This window comes from Pseudocercospora fijiensis (assembly GCF_000340215.1).
Source record: "Pseudocercospora fijiensis CIRAD86 unplaced genomic scaffold MYCFIscaffold_3, whole genome shotgun sequence".
Classification (NCBI taxonomy): Eukaryota; Fungi; Ascomycota; class Dothideomycetes; order Mycosphaerellales; family Mycosphaerellaceae; genus Pseudocercospora; species Pseudocercospora fijiensis.
Window position 1 is genome coordinate 239474 of NW_006921534.1, and position 16561 is coordinate 256034.

Below are 16561 nucleotides of genomic sequence, written 5' to 3' on the forward strand. Positions count from 1 at the left end.
CCGCCGGGGCGTGGTGCTTGCCTTTGCTGGTGTTTCAAGCAATGTGACGGTGTGCTTGAAATGCAGGAGCAATGGGAGTCTCTGAATGCAGCTTTCGTGGATGTGGTGGTGGTGGTGGTGGTTGGGCTGGTGAAGCTGCGAGGCTTGGAGAAGGAGAAGGAGCCTCGATCTTGACTCGCGCGCGGCAGAAACCGAAAGCTGGCCCATGCACGCTGGGCCGCCAAACTCAATTGCGCTGCGTTGCAATTTCCGACGTCTGCACTCGTCGCAAAAGTGACTACCACGCCGGTCCTCCAACGAGTTGATGGTCCTGCTGTGCATCTCGTCAACATCATCCGCTGGCCGGCCTTGCTTTGATCACTGCTTCGTGCCTGAGGTCACGACTTCAACGTCGAAGCTTTCCACCATGAACGCAACGGCGCGCTACACGAGTCGTCCGTTATGCCCCTCCACAGGCGTGGCACGTCATCATCATCAGTCGGCTTCAGATAACGTCTCGATCTGGGATCAGGAATCCTCGGGCGTATAGATCAGACGTTCAATGCCTGACACTGACTAGATGCAGTCTGTCTGATCGGCCACAGGAGCCTGCACGCAACGACCTCGACCTCTCTTCGAGCAGAGACTGGTAGCTTTGGAAAGGTCTTACATACATGATGACTGCAGACTTTGGGCAGACTCACGGCACTGAGAGTCTAGAGCAGTACGACGATTGAACTACTCTATGTTCACAAGCGTGCTGTGGACATGGAGAGATCGCCAGGCTGAAGCGAAGACGGCAACCACCAGCCAGGTTCAAGCTTCGAACACAAGGCCAAACACTGTGAAGGCAGAAGCAGGGCACGTCGGGGTTCAGATTGTATCTTTACGACTGGATTCAGAGCCTGGAGTCGCGAGGAAACTGGCTGACTGTCTCTGGCTTCGGGTCAAGGCTGGTGCTGCGGGCATGAATCCTCTGTAGACAGCCGTTACGTCAACATATCAGGCCTTCAGAGCTGGTCGTTCGCCCTGTCAGCTTGTCTTGGTTTTCCTACATGTACTGAGTCCAGACCTGTTTCCATCACGATGCGCCCGCTTCTGCTCAACCGAGCAATGGCGAGGGAGTAATGCTGATCAAAGTACCAGGCATGATCTCGCCGAGCCATGGCTTCGAGGTATGTCCACCAATTCATCTAAATACCTCACAAGCGCCAAATGCTTATCCAGGTTGTCACAGAAGTCATCAACGTTTGGACTTGAGCTCATGCATCTTCTGATTATGCACCCCGCGCTGCCTCGTCTTGGAAAATGCGTACCTGCAGCTTCTGCCATGTGGTTCGGTGTCGCAAAGTTGTAAAGTTGTGATGCAGGATAAAAAGCATGCCGCACGACATGAGCGCCACTAACACGGCGTGTCGAGCCGAGGCTTCGGCCCGAGGCCCACACTGCCGAGCTGAGCTCTCTCACTCAAATTCAGGTCATCCATCCCCCACGCAAGATTTGACCCGACAAGAAGCCAAGATGCCAAAAGTCAAGAAACCTCGAAAAAGCCGACGACTCGGACCAACAAGCAGAACGAAACAAACCGACTCGCCACAACCCATCACTCAACCCCTCGAGCAAAACTCCAAAATCCTCAACCTCCCAAAAGAACTTCTGTCGCACATCCTCAGCTACACTCTGACACGAGAAGCACCTATCATCCTCCACTCCAACTCTTCCCGCCGCTGGAGAACCGAACTCGCCACCCTCAACGCACTCCCACTATGCTGGGGCAGCGCAAAAAAAGACCGGAGCCTCGACATCCTCCTCGTCTCTAAAGCCTTCTACTTCGCCGGCGTCGAGGCATTCTACAGCTCCAACACTTTCCAATTCGGTTCCGTCACAGCACTGACCAAACTCCTCAACTCCATCGACTCAGATCGCAAAAATTGCATTCAGAAGATCCGGCTACTGCAATTCTGCAATCCTGTTATGAGTGGATATGAGCTTGAGTCACCTGAAGAAATGAGTCTTAAGGAGCTCAAAGGTGCTGAAACGATACCCGCTGGGCTTCCGGGGAAATTGCCGAGATTGAAACAAGTTAGGATTAGGTGTGTGGCTAATGGGTGTTATTTTCATTCTGAGAAGGAGAGGGTGATGGTGAGGGGTATGATTCAGGATGTGTTGAGGAACAAATGGGGGGAATTGCCTGAAGGCGTGGAGGTGGAGATTGAGGTTGTGGGGTGGGGTTTTTGATGTAAATTTCCTGCTGAGTGTCTGCTGCTATGACATCCATGCGGGTGCGCGCAGTGTGGACTGTTGCAGGTATGTCATGTCGCTCTTCCATCAGATCAGATCCATTACTGAGCTCTTAGCTCCTGGAGACGCAGTCCTTGCCAAATCAAAACTCCAGTCAGGCTTTCAAGCATTCAGCTCGCCTAACGACTTTCGGCCATGTCTCCCATCGAAATCCAACCCCATCCTTCTCTCCTGCGGCCCGGACCTCATCAAACCCATCTCCCAAAGTCCCTCCGCAACGCACATAGCCTTCCTCGCCTTACCATGCGTGCTGAGTCGTCCAACGTTTCCGAACGACTTCAGACGACGTCTCTCCCATCAACTCAAGTTCCCAAGGCGCCACCGTCTCCTCAGCGGCCTTGACCTTATCAAACACATCTCCAAACGTATCTTCGCGACACACCCAAACGATCAACCACTCAGGAGCCCCCGCTCTCCCCATCCAACCGGACTGCGGCCAATACAAGATTTCCTGCCAAGACCCAATCTTCTTGCCACTGCGCTCCGCCGCGGTGATCGCATTTGCAATAAGCTTATCAGGGCCATAAAACCCTGTTCTTACATCTGACCAGTTGTGTTCGCCACTGGGTGCTTCGTGCATGCGATGGATGAGCGCTTTGGATCCCTCGATGGTGCTGTTGAAGGTTCGAGAGACGCGCTTGACAGCGAAGAGCTGGATGGCAGGCCTGCGGAAGCGTTTGACGACGTATCTGTCATCGTTGGCGACGAAGAGGAGGATGTTTTCGAGCAGCTCCGGGATGGCGAACGTGCGACCTGCTGCGGAGGTAGCCATGGTGGATGCGGGTCTGGAGTGGTGTTGGTGTTGTGGCAAGTTATAAGTGCGGTGACGAAAAGAAAGTGTGTTGAGACTAGCGCGGTTGGCTGATGAAGTGAGACTCGAGAAGGCATGTGCGAATCAAAGAACTCGAAGCCTCACTCTCACTCACTTCGGCTGGATCGGACCGTCAGCTTTCACATGCATCGGCGTCGGCATTTTGCTTGCTTCGTGCCCGCGTTGGCATTTCGCCTGCTCGCAAGATGTCCTGGAACAAGTGCGAAAGCAAGAAGTCCGTGGGCCTCGCTACGCCGGGATGGAGAAGGGAAAATTGCATGTTCATGTTCATGCACTTCAGCACGACTATCTGGCCAGATTGACCCTCAGACATCCGCTGACGTGGAGCGATGCCGCTTCGAGGAACGAGAACAATGCCAATTTACGATCTCCAAAGAAAGTAGGAAGACAAAGCTATCAAAGACAAAGACCTCGTTCTACAATCCTTTGTCGCTGGCGCAATATAAGCACTACTTCTTTGGTCAACGTTGACGCCCTTCAGCACCATCTTCGAAGCCCCAAACTGATGTCCAAGCAGGCTCTTGGCCCCATTGATCCCGAACTTCAACCAGGCACTCATCACCTCGACCCAGTCCCTACTTCCAACACCACTTCGCCCAGACGTATCGTCAACATGCCTACAGCCCACTTTGACAGTGAGCAAGAGCTCTTCGAAGCCGAAGACTCTCCTCAAAAAAACCTCATGGACCTCTTCTGGATTCCAAAAATAGGTGAGAAGATCCTCCTCGACATGCATCCCGCTGACGTCTTCTCCACTCTCAGAACCAATCGCCAATTCAAAGCCATCATCGACAACTCGCCCGCTCTACAGAAAAGGCTGTTCCTCGCTCAGCTCCCAGAAGATGAAACCTTGACAAATTTCAAAACCTGGTCCATCACTCCCGACACAGCTTGGAAACCAAACACCCTTCTCTGCCCAGAGTCTCGCAACGACACCCAAATTCCCACCTCCCAGAAAACTCCCCGTCGACACTTCGTCCACGACCTCTTCCCCCACGCCGTTCTCTCGTGCGAATGGCTCCATTACCCCGTCAATCTTCCCGGAGACATTCAAAGCTGGCAAATCGCACATTCCAAAAAGCAGTTCACCAGAATCTTTGTTCTCCGAATTCAATCGCAAGCGACTCACAAAGAAGAAGAAGAAGAAGAAGAAGAAACTTTTCCCGCACGTATTCCATCGGCGGGCGAGAAAATGTTCCTTACTGACAGACCGACGTTCCATTTCGTGCAGATTGTTGATCTTCGGGGTCAGAAAACGGAGTGTCAACCTATTTGCACTGGGATGCGGATGATTGATGTTTTGGAGCTTGCTGAGATGGTTACGACCGGGAAACTTGACGGGTGATTTCTTGATCTGCAGAATATGCGGTTCGACCTGGTCCACGAATGAAAGGTAAGTAGTGCGCTCAATACTTGGACGTTCGATGCATCTTCTCTATACTATGCCGTTTTTACAATATTTCATCTTTCCGAAACACAACTTAGAAAATGCTGTGCTTAAAATAATCCTTTGTTGCGGCTATACCTTTGACTTGACGAGCATGCATGCCTATAGTAAGCACAAGTTCACTTGCTACTATATCCACAAATTCACTTGATTATCACATCTCAATCTCCCTCCTTAAAAGCTTCTCCTTCTTCCTACTCCTAACCTTCTCATTAAACACATTCCAACATGCGACAGAATTCGAGCCACTATAACCCCAACCTCCAACTCAGATTCAATGTCTTAAACGCCGCGAACTGAGTCTTCGCCATCCCCGAACTCCTCAAAATGATCCTCCTCCACCTTCCGGCTAAAACGAAAGTACTTCCTGGCCCAAATGATCCGCCAGACTTCGATGTGATTTTCAAGTATTTCGCTAGATCTATCAAGGGAGTTAAGCGTGTGAGTCGCACGTTCAACGATACGATCAACGGGTCTCTAGCACTGCAACAACGCATGAGGGAACCAGTTGGAGTGTCTTTCCGCCAACGAATCCACTCTGCCTAGCCTTTCTCTCGGTCGACATGAATGGACGTCTCTTGGGCTTGGAAGCGGGCTACGAATTCAGCTTGGGCGTTACAAAGCATGCCAATTTCTCGCACAATCTCATTGTCTTGCGCCGTATTCGCAACAATGCCTTGTGCCTTGCAAAGAATAACATTCATTTTCTTTGTTCGCTTCTTTGTCAAAACATGTCCCAATCCTCCACCATAAATACCGCTTTCCCTCCCCTCTAGGAATCACAGATCACAGATCAACATTTCCACACCAAAAGCAAGAACATTTCCCCAGCAAATGCAAGAACACCAGCCACAAACACATACCCACACCAAAGACAAGAACACCAGTCACGAATACATTGCCTCCCCAAAAGCAAGAACACCAACCACAATGTCGACTCCTACCAATTCAAACAACGCCGCGAACCGCGTCTTCGCAATCCCAGAGCTCCTCGAAAACATCCTCCTCAATCTCGATACAACCGAACAAGTCCCAAGCAAAATCCTCCCACCGACTAGACAAGCAATCCTCAAATGCGGTAGCACATCTCTCCAAGGCGTCAAACGCGTGAGTTGTACATTCTACGACACGATCCAAGACTCCCCCCAACTTCAACGCCGCCTGAAAGAGCCCATCCCAGCATTACCACTCAGCACCCGGATTCCCCGCGACTCTGTCCCGGCGAGTTTATTCTTCATGGACATAGTTGTTGAATACTGAATATTCAAGATTCACTGCTCGTATTCAGATTCACTATTGAATGTTAGTAAATATTCATATTCAATTTATATTCAAATACACTCTTAGCGATAGTGAGGGCAGTGGTGACGCTTAGGGTTAAGAAGGAGGGTGTTCTTCGCAGTGCAGTCTTGTAGAATACTAGCTAATTATACAACTCGTCGTTGTCTTCACCTTCCGTACCTAATTGTAGCATATCTAACGGCAAATCCGCTATACTAGACCGTAACTATTGCTTGCTACACTCGCTTATACGGATATTGTTGCTAGTAAGCAAGGTACGGTCCTATGAAACCGTACGTCTACTGCTACTAAAGGTGCGCTCGGACTCCGCGGATATAGCGAAGGCGGACAATAAGTCGATAGCTAGTTGTAAGAGCGTTAGATAGGCGGTCCGCTATATAGGAAGGCACTACCATTTAAGTAGACTTATATAGACTAGCTGCTTCCGCTTGTCGGTGCTAACCTATAGCAGCTTAATAGGCGTAGCGGCAATAAATGACTCGAAGGGGTTAATATCAGTCGTAAGGACGTCGTTCTCGAGCTGTTGTTACTACGCTATTATATCTGTTAAGTCTGTAGCTTCTATAGCGGTAGCAGAAGTAGCCTCTATAGAAGAAGAAGCTAGTTTATAACGCGCCTCGTATTTAGTCTATAACGCTCTCGCTCTTGCTAGGCTATTAATAAGCTATTAATCCTTCTTCTTGCTACTAGACTAGCGCTTCCGAAGCCATGCCTTACGGCGAGTTAGATATAGCAGTATTGTAGTAACGTAGATACTACTCTCGTTAATTAGACGATAGTATTTATCAAACAGGCGCTAAGAGATATAGATAGCCTTCATTATAGGCTCTCGTTTAGCATGCTACTTCTTAGCACGCTCGAAGTAAGTAAGTAGCCATTCTATAGTCTCTTAGAAGCGGTCGAAGGTGACGTCGTAGCCTTATAGCCGCTAAGTCGCTTCCTTAAATAGTGTAAGGAACAACCGTATCTCTTCGAGGACAATCTAGTCGCCCTCGGTAAGCTAGTATTTACTTAGTTGTAGTATACTAATAAATAAGGCATTAAGAATAGGCCTTGTCTAAATAGCTTCCTTAATTATTAGTAACTAGCTATTCTAGCGAGTCTTACTAGGCGGCTTCGGATAGGTAGAATGCTAGTTGTGATAGCTCCTTAAAGGCGTTGTAGCAGTCGTTCTCTCGCTATAGAACCTTAGTCAGTCGGTAGAGACGCTATAGTAGCGTTTGCTTAGTAAAGCACTCCGTATCGAGATCTAACTATCTAGATATAGAGACCTTGTTACTGTCGCTCTCTAGTTGCTTATTAAATAGCACTTGCCGCGCTTAAAGAGCCCTTTAATCCGCTAACTCTACCGCTTCTATAGATATAGCAAACATAAAGGCTTGTATAACGAGGTTAATAATATAGCCGAAACAGCGTAGACGGCGGCTCTATTTTGTCTAGTATATAAAGCCTTTCTAGTGTATATAGCGCTTAATCGTGTCGCAGAGGGTGTTGTTGTTGGAGGCGTTATTAGCAGTTATCTAGCCAACCTTGTATATAATTGAGAAGGTCTCAAAGCACGAGATTAATAGCTAAGCAATAAACTCGCTAGTATAAGAGCCTCGTTCTAGAGGCGGCAAATCGACGAGTACTTAAGTTAGTTTGCTATACTTGTTAATATACTAACAATTAATAGCCTAGAAGTGCTTATAACCGTACTAAGCCTTCTAAGTATTAGTACTAAGGTATAGACAGCTAATAGCTTTAAGAAGCCCGATTTTAACCCTCTCTCGCTAGTTCTCAAAGTTGTATTGTACTCGTACTATTAATAAGGTATAAGACTTTAAAAGAGCCTTGTCTATATGTAGATTGATTGCTAATATTATCTCTTTAAAGGCCTTAGAAACAAGGCTAGAATAAGCGACACTATATGCTATAGCATAGCGAGCTATTGCCTACCTGAATTTGTCGATATTAGCTTCCGCTATATTCCTTAGAATAGTAGCCGTACGGCGCGCCTTATTGCCCTCACTGTCCGCCTATATTCTAGCAATATTAATGCGGCTTTGTAATAGATCTTTGTCTAGATATATAGTAATACTATGCGCCTTAAGAAGGTAGTCGGCGGCGTTGCTAGACACTGATTTCTATACTTTGGGGCTGTCTACTAGATAATGTCTATAGTAGAAGTATCTATAACCGTATCTATTACGAGGAGGCTCGCCTTCCTACGGATCTCGGGTATAAGACTACAATACCGGATCTGTCTTATTTTTTGCAAAGTGTAGCTTCTTCTGCTAAGCGAGTGTCGGTAGTATAGGCCTTAGTACAGGTGTTAGTGTCGAGAAGAAGGAAGAAGAGGATGTAGATTGCTAGGTTTAGGGCTCGTCTAGAGTCGGATTTAGTACTAGTTCGTCAATGCTTTCTATATACTTCCGTTTCCGTAGTTTCTAGCTTTCCCGTTCGGTTTCTTAGGTATTTAGGAAATTTTCGAGCGCTCGTTAGGTCGGTATACGATTTTCTCGTGTCTTTATTGTAGGAAAGAAGGTAGTTATATTCTAATTAGAAGAGATAGATTGCAAATTTGACTTTCGAGGCTAAGTGCGGCCCGCTTCGGTTAGCCTATCCGAAAGCTAAGAATGCGGGTTAGCGAGTCCAACTAGGGCTTAGCGTAACCCTTATAACGCAAACAGCAACAGCTAGAATACCAATCTTCGACTAACTATTATACACCTATTTAACAATAATAACAACCTTACTACCGCCGCTAGTAGCCTCGCTATCGATTAATCGATGTAGTACCCTATCGATCCGACGCCTAAAGTATATCTGCCGCTACGAGCACTACCGATTCAGTCTAGAATAGCACTCGAATAAGCAGAGGCATAGTTTCTTACTAAATTCGAAGTAACGACGAGAACCGAGTAGAAGAACAGGCCTTCCCTTACGGTCTATACCTTTATATACCTTCCGAAGGCTATTAGCGACACGCTCTTAATAGTAACTAGCCCTATTAACGATTTCCGCCGCGTAGACAAGGCTCTTTATCGTCTTCCTTGTAACCCTTCGAAACGGCAACTATAGACTACCTCTCTCCGCCTCCCTAATACACTACTCGAAGTCCGCCTATTCTACGTACTCGATAAACGAAATATCGTCCGAATTAGCCTAGTAATCGTTTACCTAATTAGTATTAATAAGAGGTAGATAGACCGAGCGGATATTCTTTAGCTATTATTAAAGCCTCTAGTCCTATAGAGCGAGGAAGGCTTGTGTCTCGGATAGAAAGCGGTAGAAAGAACAAGGTAGTAATAATACTATAACCTCGTCCTTAGAGGCCGCTAGCGACTTAGCAACCTAGTCTATAGAATTAGCGACCTTCGTATACCTAGGTTCTATCTACCTACCTCGAAGTTGTCTATCCTCCGAGCCTATAGAAAGAGCTTGGTTTTTAGTAAGAAAGAAGCAACAAACAACCTAATTTTGTATAATTAAAGAGATCTACGTACGCCGTAGTACAACCGTTAAACCCGTTAAATTGCCGACTGAATATACTGAATATTCGAATATTTAGTGACCTCGTATTTAGATTCATATTCAATATTGAATATGAATGTGAATTGAATACGATTCATTATTCAATATCTCTATTCATGGATCACGGCGAACATCTTGAATCGGCTTGGCTTCGAGCCACGAAATTTTCCACCGATGAGACGACCTACGAACCGTGGAGGAACATCGTCGTTCTAGGAAACATGACTTCCACCATGACCGTCGACTTCTTCATCCAACTGGGAGTTTCACTGCAGTTAGTCATCATCCCTGGCGAGACGTTTGATCAATTAGTCAAGAATTTTCGACGTGCGCTTGAGCAAGAGGGTCTAGCGCCTAAAGAGACTCACGAGGCGTTCCGTGCGAGAATGGCCGGGACGGGGAGAGGGAGATCAGGGCAGAGAGATTCTTTCGATCGAGTTGTGAGGAAGTATCGACGGGCGCTGGAGAAGGAGGGGATGTCGGAGAAGGAGACTCGTGAGGTTTTTCGGGCGAGAATGGATCGGACGGCTCGTGGGAGGGGAGGGAATATGGAGTCGCCGCTGTCTATGCTCATTGATTGGGCTAGAGGGAGAAAATTGTAAAGTAGGCGGAACGTGCAGAAGCAGACGATGGAATTTTCACGCTCGCTAGCTCCAGCCATTCTCTCATCTCCCAAGCCTTTCTAGGTCCTTCTCATTCCCTTGAAGGAAATACTCCAAGTCGGGGCCGGTCCTTGACGTTTGCCTTCAATCGATAGTCCCGCACCTTGTATTATGAACCCCTTCGCAGGTTACCTGGTATGCCTACTCTACCTTAATAACTGTACTTTCAATAGTCTAATACATACTATTTCGTCTAAAATTTCTCCTAACCTATACCTTAAAGTCGTCTTAATCGCCTAACTCGTACTATCCTCCTCGAGCCTATTAATATTAATAAATCTAACTACCTATATCTTACCCCTAGAAATTAAGCTAGTCTCCTACTCCTTCCCTATTAACTACTAAGTCTCCTACTAGAGTACTATAGTTATTTATACTATAGAGACTTATACTAAATACGTTAATTTCGATTTCGTACTACTTTATATTCTTTCGCGCTATAGAATACTAGATTACTATAGAGGGATAAATCGTAATTAGAATAGCGAGAGTACAGATTATAGCGATAGAGAGGGAGGGTTAAATCGCTATATAGCGGAGCATATAAGGGATAAAAGAGTAGCGAGAGAACGGTACTATCTAGCATAGTCCTTAGAAGCGACTAGTAGGATACCTTAGAAACGGGCAACTAGGGCGAACGTAGACAGCGTAGGTCTAAGCCTAAACTATTCTATAGAAAGTAAATATAATACTTTCCCTTACTTTCTATCTCTTCCCGATAACTTATAAATTTTCTAAGCTAAGCAACTAGTTCACCGAATTACTTTTCTAAGCATAGCCTAATCTTTAAAACCCAACCTTAGACCTATAACTTATTACCTACCTACTATAGCAACAAAATTTCTCGCACCTCTAAACAAAAAGAAGAACTCTATAACTACAAAAAATGCCCCCCAAACGCCCTCTTCTAAACCCCCGAACTCCTAGAACAAAGCCTCCTCTTACTAATATAAACCTTCTAGTTAATCGAAAATTACACCCGCAAAAACTCCCTCCACCACCCTCCTCTCTCGCACCTTCCACGAAAAGAAAAAAATCCAATCATCGCCCACCCCGCAGCGCCGCATCACTCAAACCCCCCCCCCCCCCCCCTCTCTCCCCCCTGTTGAAAAAAATATACGAATCCCCCATCTCCGGAACCTGTGAAACCCGACTTCACGGCTAGCATGTAGGGTACGCATAGTCTCGCCGCTTTCAAAACTGATCCTACTAAGACGAGTCGTAGCGGGAGTGTGGATTTCCGGAAATTCACGCTTGTGATTGGACCAGGAAAGAGGTTTAGGACTGCGGATGCTGCGTAGTGAGAGGGAGGATTGTGAGCGGGGGGTGAGGGCGCGGGTTTTGCAGGTTGTGAATGGGGTTTTGTGGAGGTTGTGGTATGAGTTGATTACTGCTGGGAGAAGGGTAGTGGAACGGCGACGGGTGGCCTATGGCACGTTCTCGCTTTGGTGGAATTTCGGTTACTAGCGTAGTAGAAGGAAGAATGGTGCGATTTGGATTTCTCATGCTAGATGGAAATGCTCGATTGCTTGATGTGAGGCAGCAATGGTTTAGTTTCATAGAGGCGCATTAGCTGGGACATCGTGTTCCAGGCCGCTGAACAAAGAGTCCGATAACATCGAAGGCTACGCAAAGTCTCGTACTGGTGCATAATTGTGCCTTCGCTTCGTGTCTTGTCTCGCTCCGGCAAACATTCCGATGTGATAGAAATGCTGTCTCGAATGAATGCTTCCCATAATTTTGACTGTATTTGTCTATTACGAGCCAATTCCTGGCCAAGTTCAAGTCATTCATTCATTCACTTCTATACCATGTTTCAGATCGTATACTCACGACGACATTCACAAGCACAGTACATTCACCTTCAAGATTGAAGCGACTTGAACTCTGCTATAGTCTCAGAGTTGCCCTGATGGAAACAATCCACACTGCCGAGCTGTGTTTGGCGCGAACTGTTGACGACCAAAAAAACAGATCCTACAACAGCCTGTCCAGACCAGTTAATTTGCTAGAAATAGATCCAGGGACCTGCGCGACTGTATCAAGATGTTGTCAACCAACGCCGCCACCAAAGTCTTCAGCATCCCCGAATTGTTAGAACAAATCATCCTCGAACTACCACAAGCCGAAGGCAACGAGGGCGACAGGACGGTTCGAGGCCAATCCAGCATCGCCCGTCTCTTCGCCCTCAGACGGGTGTCGCGGGCATTCCACGCTACAATCACCGGCTCCTTGGCCATCCAGCGTAGAATGTGCGAGCCCATTGTCATCGACTGGGTCCAGACCGCGCCTTTGTGGTGGGATTTCATTGTCTGGCCCAAAGGCTGGGATGCGCACAATGCTTTCGAGCGAGCCGCCAATCAGGGCAGTAGACTGGAAGAGTCGTGGCGAAGGATCAAGTTCTTGAGCGATGACGATGTCAAGAGGAAGGTTGCGTTCAACCATGGAATCAACATGTACGTCGATCCTGGCGAGACGTATGGTCAGGTCGTGGACAGGCTTCATCGGAGGAGGGACAACCAGTTGAAAAGTCTTGAGAGGGCGAGGAAGGTTAAGAAGAACAAGAGTGCCAGGTGGGCGAAATGGACGAAGTCGGGAAGGTGAAGCATGATATGCTTTCATTTGGATGCCAGGGGGAGGCTTGAGAATGTCGCAGTATTTCTGGTTTATGACGCGGGACTTGGTAGATTTAGTGTGTAGTTTCTGAAAATCTGAATGCCGGATCCAGGGCTGAGCGTACTTCAAGCAGATGAGAGCACGAGTTGCACGACAGCAAATCACGGCCATGTGATCCGAGGAAACGCCAGGAGAGGCGGCTGAACAGTTGAAAAATATAATTTAGAGATTTTAGAAATCTCAAGAGATTGCTGACGCTCTTGCGCTCATAACTCCATAGCGCTAAGCATGCATATCCACAAAGCTCATCTCATGCTACCATCTCAAAAGCGCATGTCAAATCCCATAGACCTAAAAGATCTAGTACGACGGCAATCGATATCCATATCCCTGCAGCTTCTTACAACTCGGCATATCCATCTTCTTCGCCCGTTCCAACTTCGTCTGATCCGTAAAGAAGAAACCCATGGCCTCATTCGCTAACCGCTGTCTTTGACTCTGTTCCCATTCGCATTCGGCGCTCAGATGTCCAACATACTTCCGCTCTGCCGCTGTATCCAACTCCCTCCATTTCTTCGGCGTATACTCTTTCACGTCTGCCGGATTCACCCAATACGGTATATTCAGCTTCGCGGACATGTGTTGGTGGGTATGAGGCGGTACAGCGGCATCGAATCGCATCGTGGGACCGCTTGGAGTTCCAGATCCGGAGAACAAGCTCGAAAGCAGCGGTAGAACGAAAAGTAGTAGCAGAGGTAGTAGTCCTTGAAGTGCCTGGAATATGCTCTGGGGCCGTTGATTCTCTTGGTTGTGCGGTCTCCTCCTAGGTTGTCCTCCACCGAATTGATGTACTCTGATGCCTGGTCCTCCACCCATGTTGAAGACGAATCCAGGTCCTCCAAATCCTCCTCCGAATGGTCCTCCCATACCTCCGCCTCCGAAGAATTGCCTAAATAGTTCTTCGGGCGATATCTCTTCCTCGAACATTGGCCCTCCTCTCCTCTGCTGGGCAAACCCACTGAACGGTGAAGCGCCTGAAGAAGCTGCTGATGCCCCGCCAAACCTCGACTCCGGATCTCCGCCAAACTTGTCGTACTTGGACTTCTTATCTGCGTCGCTCAATATCTGAAATGCTCGCGATACCATTTTGAAAGCCTCGTCTGCGCCAGGATAGCCATTCTTGTCCGGATGTGTCAGGAGTGAGAGTTTGCGGTAGGCCTTCTTGATCTCGCCATCTGTGCATGTCGTCCGACTCGCTTCCAGGCCTAAGATATCGTAGAAGTCTGTGGGTTTGCATCGGCGCACGCGGATTACTGCGGCCTTCTGCTCGACCGTGAAGGCTCGTGACGAAGAGCCATCATTGTGCGAGTGATGTCCATTCGCCTCGGCCTTCTTCTTTTCCGACATGACGTTTCCGGTCGATGCTATCGTCGCAGGGGAGGCCGATGTGAGGCGGGCGCAACGGATGCGCCGCGGGAGTAGTCAGCGACCAAGGTTGGGAGTTGTTCGGTCGGAAGTGGCAGTATGGATGTCTGTATGGGGTTTTTCGCAGCGTCTCAATGTTGTCGGCGAGGCAGAAGGATTGTTTGCGTCGGCGCAGATGGACTTCTGATTCGATGGTGGTGGTGTTGACAGATCGCCCGTGCTCGCTCGAGCCTGCATGTACCTCGAGTCCAGAACCCTGCCAAACTCATCGGCGGGCACTTCTTTTCGCCGACGAGCCATGACGTCTGTGCACTCTTTGCATTCACTTCATCTTGGTTTTGTCTTGTGACAATCACAACTGCATGGCGAGATACCAGAATCGTCGGAACTTCCTCATCGACCAGCGCTAGGAGCATTACAAGAGAACCATCTGCAGCACTACCGCGGCCATGCCGATGCCATCGAAAGCACCGTCTGAGGAGGAGGTCAAGCAGGGTGCTTTCTCGTACGCGAGAGCATGGGGAGGTGAGAAACATTGGAGGTTGTTGTGATCGAGAACGCTTCTGATCTCGCTTCTACAGTCAATCCCCTCCCGCCTACCGTCCTCGCGACCCTCATCACCGCACAGCACATGCGACCCTTCCATGCGCTACCTATGCTGTTCCCTCCCATCCTGCTCTTCTCAACATATCTCAACTTACAGGGCTTCAAGAAAGATTCTGCAGGTCTGACGAGTGCATGGTCGATGGCATACTTGGTGCTCGCTAGTCGGAGGAAAGCACCATTGATGCGAAAGTTCGGAGCCAGAGGCATTGTGAGAGGCGCAACGATGGCACTGTGTCTGGCCAATGCTGTCGGCGGAGGCTGGGCATATTGGACTGGGAACAGCGAAAAGGAGGACAGCATTGTATGAGCTGGGATCAATGATGAAATCATCTCAACAAGATGGAGGCAAAGAAGATATTCAGTGAAATGCACAGCGGCCAAGCACAGATGTACAGTACGTATTCGTATTGATACAAAAGCGAGTTGCGCTGATCAGCCAAGCAATCAAACCCGTGTGGCGCGCACGAGCGAAGCAAAAGTTCCTGGCCTCAGACCGGCGCGTCAAATCGCTATGCGAAGTCGATCACTCTATGAGAGTACATATCGCGGCGAACTGTTACGACGATGCGCAAGTAAGATCCTACGTTCCTCTTGTACCAAGCGCTTCGAATATCCCAACCAGGAGCTCTTACGCATTACCCATTGTAATACACCCGACCAACCAGTGCGCCGACAATGGGACGCTGGACGCTCTGCTCGGCACTAAGCTGAGTATGAGACGTAATCGATATCAACACCAGGTTGACTCGCAGGTGCTCAATGAAATTCCATCCAGGTCTCTCATTGGCGGAGGGATGTGAATTGCCAAGTGCTTTGAGTTGTTGCGTTGGAATGCCGATAGAAATGGCCGAGGCCGTAGGAAGGTGAATGGTCACTTCCACGCAACGGCGATGCATATCTGCAGGACACATTAAAAGAGAAACCAGACCGTCACGCGGATATCGAGCCAGAGACATCCAGCTCACTGGGCAACAGGCACACCAACCCAGGCGACACCCGTTCCAGCTTTGCACCAAATGCGTGAGCAATACATGCACGCAGTCTTGGAGAACTTTTCTCGAAGGACCAAAACACGCCACGCCCTTATCAACTCTTCCGATCTCAAAGATAGGGAGTAGGGGAACGTTCATCCCAAGAAGGGGTTACAAGCTTTCTTTCTTTCGAGTGTATTCGACATGAGCTTTTGAGTCCGGAATGGTTTCGACAATGAATGGTGGAATGCTGTGGGATGTGGAAGCTTGCAGGAGTATTCGGAGAAGAATTGGGATGGTGGAGATGGGAAGGCTGATGCGAATGATTTGGACTCGGCAGCATGGTGGTTTTGAGGAGGACCAAGGAAGTTTGGAGAAGACTTTGGGGAGGGTGAAGGCGAGATGTTTGGTCATGCCGGATAGTGCGGATCAGAATCTTCCGCCTGAGGATAGCGAGAGGGCGGTCAAGGCTTGGAGGGGTGGGAGTCGGACGTTGAGAGTCATTCCTCGGGTCTGGGGCAATTGGGTGGTGGTGGTCATGGGACGAAGGAGGATACGGCTTTCATGATCTAGGAGAGTACGGTCAATCACGAAGATGCGAAGAAACGCGGTCTTGGGCCGTTCACATTGCATTGCAGACTTGTAAGTTGTAACCCCAGACATGATATCCAGTGCAATGTCTGGTGATCCTCGGTCTGTCCAGTCGATTACTATGAAGGAGTGTTTTGTATAATACAGTAGCTACGGTAGTAGTCTATGGCTCGACTGCCGGCGCCAACGATTCACTTTCGCTGGTTCCTACTAGGTAATCTCAGGGGAAGTCACCACCAGAGGAAGAGATAGGGAGGGGCAGGGGGAGTAGTATAGAGTAGCTTAAGCTATAGAGATAATGCCAAGCTCCTCG

At 48.5% G+C, this 16561-nt stretch overlaps 5 protein-coding genes across 5 annotated transcripts; 3 read left to right on the top strand and 2 right to left on the bottom strand.

Annotated features, from left to right (window-relative positions):
* Window positions 1–656: 656 nt before the first annotated feature.
* On the top strand, window positions 657–4509 carry MYCFIDRAFT_172822 (uncharacterized protein; the record flags this gene model as incomplete). The annotated part of the gene is made up of 12 exons (XM_007926206.1): window positions 657–693; window positions 736–823; window positions 857–935; window positions 962–1329; window positions 1359–2204; window positions 2236–2567; window positions 2596–2771; window positions 2800–2847; window positions 2873–3103; window positions 3133–3149; window positions 3182–4372; window positions 4419–4509. 12 exons carry the CDS (start codon window positions 657–659, stop codon window positions 4507–4509), a joined length of 3504 nt encoding a protein of 1167 aa, XP_007924397.1.
* Window positions 4510–4563: 54 nt separating this feature from the next.
* Window positions 4564–5359, bottom strand: MYCFIDRAFT_172823 (uncharacterized protein; the record flags this gene model as incomplete). Its single annotated transcript, XM_007926207.1, has 9 exons — window positions 4564–4592; window positions 4645–4661; window positions 4699–4719; window positions 4780–4826; window positions 4857–5036; window positions 5065–5154; window positions 5201–5278; window positions 5308–5324; window positions 5350–5359. 9 exons carry the CDS (start codon window positions 5357–5359, stop codon window positions 4564–4566), a joined length of 489 nt encoding a protein of 162 aa, XP_007924398.1.
* A 34-nt stretch (window positions 5360–5393) lies between these two features.
* MYCFIDRAFT_172824 (uncharacterized protein) lies at window positions 5394–12859 on the top strand (the record flags this gene model as incomplete). Its single annotated transcript, XM_007926208.1, has 19 exons — window positions 5394–5774; window positions 5806–5839; window positions 5867–5911; window positions 5942–5960; window positions 9415–9975; window positions 10029–10106; window positions 10135–10174; window positions 11069–11181; window positions 11223–11315; window positions 11341–11354; window positions 11387–11398; window positions 11423–11487; window positions 11551–11573; window positions 11602–11684; window positions 11747–11852; window positions 11888–12028; window positions 12064–12639; window positions 12673–12731; window positions 12768–12859. The coding sequence occupies 19 exons, from the start codon at window positions 5394–5396 to the stop codon at window positions 12857–12859; spliced, it is 2535 nt and encodes an 844-aa protein (XP_007924399.1).
* A 189-nt stretch (window positions 12860–13048) lies between these two features.
* On the bottom strand, window positions 13049–14020 carry MYCFIDRAFT_119745 (uncharacterized protein; the record flags this gene model as incomplete). Its single annotated transcript, XM_007926209.1, has 1 exon — window positions 13049–14020. A coding segment is annotated over one exon (972 nt), but the record flags the coding sequence as incomplete, so codon positions are not given.
* Window positions 14021–14535: 515 nt separating this feature from the next.
* On the top strand, window positions 14536–14993 carry MYCFIDRAFT_134016 (uncharacterized protein; the record flags this gene model as incomplete). The annotated part of the gene is made up of 2 exons (XM_007926210.1): window positions 14536–14605; window positions 14662–14993. 2 exons carry the CDS (start codon window positions 14536–14538, stop codon window positions 14991–14993), a joined length of 402 nt encoding a protein of 133 aa, XP_007924401.1.
* Between the last annotated feature and the right edge of the window lie 1568 nt (window positions 14994–16561).